The sequence below is a fragment of the Meriones unguiculatus genome, chromosome 7 (genome assembly GCF_030254825.1).
Source record: "Meriones unguiculatus strain TT.TT164.6M chromosome 7, Bangor_MerUng_6.1, whole genome shotgun sequence".
NCBI classification, from domain to species: domain Eukaryota; kingdom Metazoa; phylum Chordata; class Mammalia; order Rodentia; family Muridae; genus Meriones; species Meriones unguiculatus.
The window spans coordinates 80,097,724-80,107,731 of record NC_083355.1 but is presented as its reverse complement, the minus strand read 5'-3'; the positions used below and the strand labels follow the sequence as shown (position 1 = coordinate 80,107,731).

Sequence of the window (10,008 nt, the reverse complement as noted above, 5' to 3'; positions counted from 1 at the left end):
CCAGAGGGCCTCAGACGGCCCAGTCGCTTCCGCGGAAGCGCGCGTTGGGGACCCCGGGGCGAGCGAGCGTGGACGCCCGGGGGGCCGCAGGGACCCGGTCGGTGAGCCGATGGGGGCGGAGGGGAAGGGTCTGAGGAGCAGGCAGTGGCGGCGGGGCTGCGCGCGGCGGGGGCGCCGAGGGGCCGCCCGGCCCGTGTGTGGGACGCCGCAGCTTTCGAGGGCCAATTCCCGCCACAAGTGCACGAGCCGGGCGTGCGGTGCCACCTCGGGGGCGAACACACACACCATTGAAGGTTTAAGAATGTCCCTGCAGTCGATACTGAAGTTTAAAAACACACGTCAGGAAATATGGCTGCCTGTGGGTTCTAGTCATCCAGAGACTTCTTGCAGGACGCTGTATGCATGGTCACGAAGGAAAATTTCCGGAACGTTCCGTCTCGCCGGGCCCTCCAAGTGCCCACTTGGCTGTTTCTTGGGGCTCTCCCGTCTCCCCACCCGTGTTTCTCTTTTAAGAATGCTGTATTTGAAAGGTGCTTACCCTATAGATGCTGTTTTACGGATGGCTTCTGAAAGTTTTATTATTTGTTTATTTTACACAGTGTCCAAGATGAATGACAACCTGTTCGTCAGTTTGGACAGGCTTCTGTTAGAATTTGGTAGGTATAAAGTGAAAATAAAGAAACAAGTGGCAATTTTAACATTTGGCATTTAACGTTGAAGAAAGAAATCACAAAAGAAATGTTTATTTCAGTTTTTCAGTATGAGCAAGACATAAGTACTAAAGAAGATCTGATTCAAAGAATTAATAGTAAGTAGTTTTGCATGAGTTAAATATTTTAGTCTTTTTATTTTATATAGCATGATGCATAATTACACTGCTTAGGGCAACTTATAGGTTGCTCGTTTGTATGAAAAACCAGGGTTAATAATTGAAACAAGTGTTGTAATGATAAATGTTTGTATTCAACGTCATTTTGTGAAGGATTTCTCAGAAATAATCCCTTATTCACAGCTCATATATACCTTTTTTCCCCTTTCAAATAACAGTCATTTCAACTATTTGAATTCTTATCTCTAGAAATAACCAAAAATTAGAGGTTGGCAAATGGCAAGTTTCCAGGAAGAATGATTCTGAGAAATAATAATTAAAATAGCAGGGTAAATTAAATAAATGCAATGTTTGAAATTCTTAAAATGGCTTAGTTCTGTTAACTTCTTAGTATTCTAAAAAGAATTTTGTTATCTTCTTGGCAATCAAAAGGAAAGAATATTAAGACGTTATTTCAGGGCTAGAGAGATGGTTCAGTAATTAATTGCTTTTGTTGCTTTTGTAGAAGACCAAGGTTCAGTTCCCAGCACCCACATGGTGACTCACAACTTTCTGTAATTCCAGTTTCAGGGATTGGAACACTGCCTCTTCCAATCTCCATGGACACATATAGCACACGTGTACATCCAGGCAAAGTACTCATGTACAAAAAATTTTTAAAAGATTGTTCAAACTTTTAAAAGAAATTGTATATTTTTATCTTATGTTTAATCATGAATAACAAGTGTGTTGGTATATTTAATAATTGATGTGCAGTGGATGAAATTTCACACTTGTCAAAAACATATTTGGTAGTATCATTAATGAGTAATGTTTACATGAATTCATAGCATCACAAAATAATGAGCTTTAAATGCACTTTGATTTAGCCCTTATTGTAAAAGAGAGGGGCAAGGATATTTGTTTTTGCTTAGTCTTACATTCTGCTTAGCGTCTGGATCTAGGAATAGGCCTGACTTTGGTTCTCTTGATTTTTAGTATGGAGGCCTGTCTCTTAGGCCTCTCTTCCTTTCCACTTTCTATTCTCCTCTTTTTAGGCATGTTGCCATATACTTTTGCTTTTCTGGTATATTTGTTTATTTTGAATTTATGTTTTCTAGTTAAATAAAACAAATATTTCCTTTTTCAGAATGCTTTGAAAGTATTAAAGAAAACAAAGCGAATGTTTCTAAGATATGTGAAGCTATAAACAAAACAGATGAGGAAATTGCTTACTACTATAAACATAGTAAAGAAATCAGAGACAGATGTAGTAAGTAAGTATTTGACAGAAGTGAACTTCCATTAATTAACATTTCTATTTTTACTCAAGGTCTCAGGGTTTGTAGCAGAAAATGTTGACTGAAGAATGTAGCTCGGTGATAGAGCCCCGCCTAACTTGCACAAGGCCCTTTTTTTTCTGATTACCACAAAGGAGCAGAAATCCTATTTTAAAGTAACGGGGTTTCTCTGTGCTCCTTCCCTTCCTCCCCTCCCCTTCTCTTCCTCTTCCTCCTCTTTTCCTTCCCTTTCCCTCCTGGGAATTGAACCCAAGGCCTTGAACATTCTTCCCTCCCACTGAACTAAACCCCAGGCCCCAAGTTGGCATCCATATTAGCAGAATAATTAAGTCGAATTGACTAGTAATGTGGCATTGCAGAAGGACTTACAGAAGATTCCACAGAAAAACAGAAGTAAGGGTTATAAGAGCTCACTACTTCAGATCTACTTAGTCTAAATGCAGAGTTTTGTAAACTGAGAGTATGGACACATGCTTATATCCTAGCACTGGGAGACAGAGGCGGAAGAATCAGAGTACAAGGTTGTCCTCAGCTACATAGAGAGTTCCAGGCCAGATTGCAATATGAGATCCTGTCTACATACAAACAAACAAATGTTTTTGAGTATAAGCTTGGTATGTAAAATTGATTTTAAATAAGCTTGAAGTAATTTTGATCTTCGGCTTTTCAAGGTCACAGATTTCTGTTAGAATTTAACCCAGGGAGTAAACAGGTGGCCCAGCAGTTAAGAACAATCACTGCTTTTGCAGAGGCCCAGGGTTCAGTTCCCAGTGTTCACACAGTGGCTCACAACTGGCTGCAACTCCAGTCTCAGGGGATCAAATGCTTTCTTTGGCCTCTGTGGGCACTGCATGTATTTGATGCACAGATTGACATGCAGGCAAACCACTCATACACATTTAAAAAAATGAATCTAAAAATTTCAAGGTAGAAGACTTCTTTTAAGAAATATATCTTTGGATTTATTTACTCAAATCCTATTTGTTTGTAATTGAATTGATTTTCTTGTTTAACATTTTCAAGTAGGAAAACACTGTACATAGCTAATATCCAACAATAGGGGTTTCATTAATTTAGGTACATACTTATTACAGAACATTTAACGGTCAATGAAATTATAACATGTATATTTAATATGGAAAGAAGTTAACAGTACATTACAAATTGAACCAAGCAGATAATAAAACATCATTTATAGTATAAACCCAACTAGTAATTATATATCTATTTCCAATTAGGAAAATCCAGAGGTTGTATATCAAAATATTTGTAGTGAATATTAGGGATCACTGTGAGCATATTTACGAATATTGTAAATGCACATAGTGTATGTATATGTACTCTTTGAACTTCTAATTTTATTCTGGAGAATATTTTCTAAGAATTGATCAGAAATACAGAGAAATATTTATGTATACGTTCTGCTCAGCAAATGATAAAGGAGGATAAGTTGCTATTTTTGAATATGATCTCAATAATGTTAAAATATAATAGTAAAATCTGGACATATCTTATTAAAGTACTAATACTAGTTACTTAATATTGGGTAAGTATAATAATTGGATAAAATAATGTAGTTATTTTTCTATATGTACTTTTCTGTACTTACAGAATGGGAATGCTTAATTTTTAAATTTGAAAAAATATTAGAAAACATATTATTCAAATATTATTTAGAACAGAGCAGCTTTTTTTCATATTGGCAATATTTTTCAAATTGTATAATAAAACAGACAATTTAAGTTAGATATTCATTTTATTCTTACTGTTTAATTTTGTGGTTAATTTTGGCATAGTTTCTTTAATCTCCTAAGTGTCCAAGGAGAAAAAAGCTTTTCTTTAGCTCTTGAGAACTTACTACTGAAGAATTTCTTTGCCACAATTAGAAAAATGTGTTGAGAAAGGATGACTAATATTGGAGTACTAGTACAAGAACATTAATAGACTATGTAATAGAAATGTCATAGCAGTCCACAGTCCAACCTGTATTTTTCTAGTAATGAGAGCAAATTTTATGTAACATATAATGAATACTAATATTTGAGTATATGAGCATATGAATGTGGATAGTGATGGTAATAGGATATGACCATGAACTTGTTTTCTCTAGAAAGAGAAAGATTCATTGTTCTTTAAATGAGTGCATTCTTTTTTATTCTTAACTCATCTCACTATATTCATTTTTTAAATTATCAGTTTATTATTTTGAGATGGTAATCACAGCTATTTTTTTTCATAGCTGGAAGCCAATATGTGATGTTTTTCATAAACATGAAGATTATGTGCAAGAACAACTTACTGCTTACCAAGAAACCTATGAAAAAGACAAGTACAGTGATTTATATATTGTATATTAAGTCTGGCATTTTCATAAATAAGTTTTATCAGGACATAATGTAAGAATGGTAATTGAAAATGTAGCAGATTTGTATTCTGAGAGTTTTAAGTAAATGGGTCCTGTGTGCCATTGTAGCTCTATTTATTATAAATCTCTATTTAACTTTGTGTGTGTTTATTTTTTTCAGATATAAACTTTCTCAGCAGCAACTATTGTAGCAGAATCCTTCAAATAATTATAGTAAAACATGTAAAGAAATAATTATATGTTGAATTAAATGCTCATGAAGATTTGGGGGTATTGACTATTTTGGAATGCTAGGAATTATATTAATAGAATTGGGTGGTTAATTATATTAATATAATTAGGTTAGCAGGCAAAATAATGGTATTCATTATGGCATGTTCACACGTGTGTGTCATACCTTGCTCTCATTTGCATGCCTTTCCTCACTACACCCTCCTGCACTCCCTCCCCTTCTTCCACTGGTTATCCCTTTCCCCTGCTTTTTAAAAACATTACTGTTTCCATCTACCTTAAGATTTCGTCCTCTTCTCTCACCTCTTTCTCCTCTTTCCAGTTTTGTTATCCACACATACACCTACATATAAAAACACACACAAATTTAAAATAGATTCTACATATAAGGAACGTGCAATCTTTTATTTTCAAAAAATGAGCCCTAAAAGAAGTAGAGGTGAACATTAAAGATTTGGACTCTCTGTCATTAGAAATCATGAAAATGTAAGATTTCTTAAGGAAATGTATGGGTCAAAAGTAGGAATATAAGGGTTTGAATGAAAATAGCCACACAGGCTCATAAATTTGAGTACTTAGTGGACTGTTTGGGAAGGATTAGGAACTGCAGTCTTGTTGAAGGAGATACTAGGCGCTGGCTTTGAAGTTTCAAAAGCCCATTCCTTTTCCCGTTGGTTCTCTCTCTGACTTGTGCTTGTGTATGAGATGTGGGAGCTCTCAGCTGTTGCTCCAGCAGCTTGGCTGCTGTTTCCATGATGGTCATGGACTCTAACCCCCTGGAACTATAAGTCCCCTATAAATTCATTCTTCTATAAGTTGCCTTAGTTATAGTGCCTTTCCACAGTAATAAAAAAGTAACTAAGCAAAGGAGGAAGCTGGAGTACAGTGTGGGTGTGGGGGTGTGCACGTGCTGTGTGCTTATAGCATCTCAGCGTAATTCATGGTCATTTAAGAATTTTTAAAAGGATTTATCTATTTACTTAACATGTATGGTTTTTTGTTTTGTTTTGTTTTTGCCTACATTTATGTCTGTGTATTGCAAGAATAATTGGTGTCTCTGGAGGCCAGAAAAGGATGTCAGATCTCCCAGAGTTGGAATTATAGAGAGTTGTAAAGTGCCATGTGGGTCTTGAGAATTGAACCTGGATGGAACCTTGGATAAAACAGCCAGTGCTCTTAACTGCTAAGCTATCTCTCTAGCCCCAGTTTAAGAATTTATTTTTAAAGAAAAATGTTTTTATGGGAAGATAAAGCAAATCAATCCAAATATATATCTTTTTATAGTATTTATTGTGGATAATTTTTCAAGGTAAACTGAGGTACTTAAGTGGAAACAGTTGTTTGTTTTCTAAACCAGGCATGTAGAATAATTTGAATTGATGACTCAAAACAGGCATTTTAAAAAGAATTGAAGTCATGCACCAACCATTTTGTCTGCCTTCTCCACCTCATTTTCCAGACATGGTTTTACTCTGTACCCTCAATTTGTGATAGCCTACCCTTTCTTTAAACTTTAAATCCTTTAATGTCAGTTTACCAGCTGCTTACTTCTAATCTCCTATTCCTGTCCAAACCTTTAGGAAAACTAATATTGCTACTGATAGGTGAGATAATAAAGACTCTTCGTGGATGATAACTTAGGGAGGTTATGTGGTCAGCCAGAATTACTATATAGAGTATGTAAAGAGTGGGCATAAATATATATTATGAACAAGATGGATGTATGCTAATCTCAAATGGTATGTTATCTTTCTTAAAGGTATTTCTCTATCCCCTTATACTATTTTCACCAGTTACTACAAGTGACAGTGATTAATTAGTGAATAATACACAGAGTTTGAAAAACAGCTTATTTAGGGGCTCAACTTCTGTATCTTGTTAAAGAGGGCAGAGTTTAGTAATGTTTTCTGGATATGACAGGACTGCCACAGTTATGAACAGCAGCTTTGGTTGCCTGCACACTATTGAGCCAGTCAGTATTCTAGCTTGGAGTGGGAAGGGGATTCATGAGCCCCACCCATAGCTGAAGAGCTGTGGAGAGTTGATGGCTTATGTGGATGTGGAGAGTCAGTTTTCTTTAAGCGTATAGCTTCTGGTAGGTTACCATGCTCCAGTGGATGCCCACACCCAGAAATATATGGATTTGACGGGGTAATAATTGACAAAAAGAGAACACAAAGTTGGGGATGGTGAGAAAATGGGGATAGAGCTGTGAGGAGTTCAGGATTAATTCGATCAAAGTACATTGCATGAAATTCTCGAAAAATGGCATTGAAGTGGTGGGGATGGACGATAAATTGAAGATTAAGGAGTGCAGTTACTAACTCAGGTAATAAACAGGTATGATGGAAAAGTTAAAGGGAGTGAAAAACAGAATATTAAAGGAAATGAGTAAATAATTGCCATTTGTGTTTAATAGAATAGACTTTAATAGATGATATTTGCTAAGTTTGTAGATTTCTACATACTTTCTTTTAATTTTAACAGAAAAATGTATCATGGTTGTATATGTCAGTATGAAGATGTTTTGAAACAATACCAACTGAAATACAAAGAAACAAGTTTTTCATGTAAATATTATGAGAAGAAAAATGAACATGATGAAATTCAAAATAGAGTGTTGGCATGTACAGAACAACTAAAACTGAATGAAACAATTCTTATGGAATTCCTAGGTATTAAAAATTTTTATATACTGCTTTAGTTACAGCATTTTTACAATGAAAAGAATATAATCATTCTCAACTACAAATTTGTTTTACAGTGCCTGCTCCTTTTCCAACTCTTACGAAATGGACATTACACATGTATCCACAACAGATTTTTCACTTGTAATTTCATTAGATAAGTATAATTTATGTTTTTAATTGTTAATATGTTTTTATGTTAACAATCTCATGCTTTTGCTTTTTAGCTTAAGTTAGATTTTAAAGATCACTTTAAAAGTCTTCTGGGATTAGTTTTCGTATATGCTTGTATGATCAAAAAGAGTAATTTAGGAGAAAAATGAAATGGTATAGGCATCTGGCTTTACGTGGCAACCAAATGATGAAAAATTTTTATCTTTGTCTTTTAAAAAGTTTTAGATGGATTGATTATTAAACACTCTTTGGGACTGAAAGTGGTAAGGAAGTGAGTCATAAATGCTCATTTTGAAATGTCTGTTCTGTTCTGTTCCCAGCCTGTTCTGTGCTGGGAAATGCTGCAGTTACAGAACTCCCTTGGAAAAAAACCTTGAAGTTTAGCATGGGAAATAAATACTTAAATAAATCTGATAAGTACCACTATAATAGATAGTTAAGTAATTCTTAAATTGTTTAAGTCACACCTGTTTGTCAGAGAGATCTCCCCTAATGATGAACTTAAAACTTTCCCTTCTTTCAACCTTTAGAATCTTTTATATGCTTTTTTATCGGATTATAATTCCACTGTGCTGTCTTCTCTATGCATGCATTCTGTTTTGTTCCCATTCTCTCCTAAACCATTTTTTAAATGCTTCTACTACTTGCTTTTTCTGTGTTTTGTTTTTAGACTATTATTTTTATGGGTTGTGCATTAAATTCTCAGTGGAAAGGGTCAAAGATTGGTAGGTAGTGTGATACAACTGGAAGTTAAGGAGTTGGGTATAAATCGGGATGACATGCAAAGTTTTAATGACAGAGAGGTAGATGGAGGTGGGAAGGGCTGAAGACTAGGGATTAAGTATTTATATGTAAAATTTTAAATAGATAGTTTTGATAATAACACTTGATAGAACCTGATGTTTTGTGTTGTAGCATACAAATCATATAAGTTACAAGGTAAAATAGGAAAGGACTAATAAAGTTTTCTGAGTTTCATTCATCGTTTCCTATTCTACTCAGTTCTTTGTTCTCCTAAATGGATTGTTCACTAATTTAGGAAATTTTATTATTTAACAGCCACATAGGATACTGTTAATAGCTGAGAAATACTCTATAAATGTTAATTTGTTCAAGCAGAAAATCCAAATGGAAGGGTTTTTTTTTTTTTTTTTAGTTACACAGGATACATTGATGACCTTCATGGAAAAAGGAAAGGGAAACTGAATAGATTTTTAATTGGCTTTGGAATAAATAAATGATAGAAACTTAAGTAAATTTGTATTTGAATTTATTGTGTTTAACTAGTTATGCCAAATGAAATGATGAACTTGCATAGAAAAGATCAAAATTGTACCTTGTAAAAATATTTTATTGAACTGCCAGGTATGGTGGCATACGTCTTTAATCTTAACATTTTAGGGAAGCAGAGACAGGTGGATCTCTGTGAGTTCAAGGTCAGCCTGGTCTACAAAATGAATCCAGGATAGTCAGGGATACAGGAAGAAACCCTATCTTGAAAAAAGAAAAACAAATAATCTTTTTAATGAAAGAGAAAAATCCTAACAATTTTTCTTGATAGAATGTTATTTTTTAAGTTCATTAGTATACTGTAGTAAACTGATTATATTAGTCATATTTTTGTTTTCAGATAGCAATAATCAATATTGCTTTTGTAGAGCATACATGTAAATGGTATATATTAATTGTATAATAAATGTAAAATTTATTTCACGCCTGTTCCTTAACATAAAAAGAGTTAATTTGAGATACAAAACCCAAGATATTCTTAAATGTGCCAACAATTTTACCAAAAGATCATTTGAATTGGAGAAAGAAGCAGAAGATATAGAAATAGAAATTAATTCTTTAAGCAAGGTATATATTTATGTTTTGATATATTGTTAATGTATAAATATGTGATAATCTTTGTCTACAGTCTTAGAAGAACTGTTTTTAAAGGCAGTTTAAATATGGAGAAAGGACAGTTTTTCTTGCTTTAGGGAAGCAAAAATGTATTTCAGGTTCTGAATTTATTAACTGTTAGTTTTTTGAAGGAATACTTTGGATTTCTTTTGAGGTTTGAGTAAACCAAGGACTATGCATGGAGATAACCTAAGACCCCTGCACAGATGTAGCCCATGGCAGTTCCATTGCAATAGGAACAGGGGCTGTCTCTGACATGAACTGATTGTCCTGCTCTTTAATTACCTCCCCCTGAGGGGGAAGCAGCCTTACCAGGCCACAGAAGAAGACACTGCAGCCACTCCTGATGAGACCTAACAGACTAGGATCAGAAGGAAGGAAAAGAAGTCCTCCCCTATCAGACTTGGGGAGAGGCACGCATGCAGAGGGTGGAAAAAGGGAGGGATTGGGACGGGAGGAGGGAGGGAACCACAGGGGGGATATAAAGTGAATAAAGTGTAATTAATAAAGAAAAAAATTTAAAAAAATCAAGTGTCC

At 34.8% G+C, this 10,008-nt stretch overlaps 1 protein-coding gene across 1 annotated transcript in view; it reads left to right on the top strand.

Moving 5' to 3' along the window:
* Positions 1 to 607: 607 nt before the first annotated feature.
* Positions 608 to 10,008, top strand: part of C7H14orf39 (chromosome 7 C14orf39 homolog) — a 33,549-nt gene continuing 24,148 nt past the window's right edge. The window contains exons 1-7 of the mRNA XM_021647249.1: positions 608 to 656; positions 752 to 808; positions 1,959 to 2,085; positions 4,349 to 4,438; positions 7,193 to 7,380; positions 7,470 to 7,512; positions 9,303 to 9,423. Of these exons, the coding sequence (XP_021502924.1) occupies positions 608 to 656; positions 752 to 808; positions 1,959 to 2,085; positions 4,349 to 4,438; positions 7,193 to 7,380; positions 7,470 to 7,512; positions 9,303 to 9,423 (675 nt within the window). The remainder of the gene's footprint in view (positions 657 to 751; positions 809 to 1,958; positions 2,086 to 4,348; positions 4,439 to 7,192; positions 7,381 to 7,469; positions 7,513 to 9,302; positions 9,424 to 10,008) is intronic.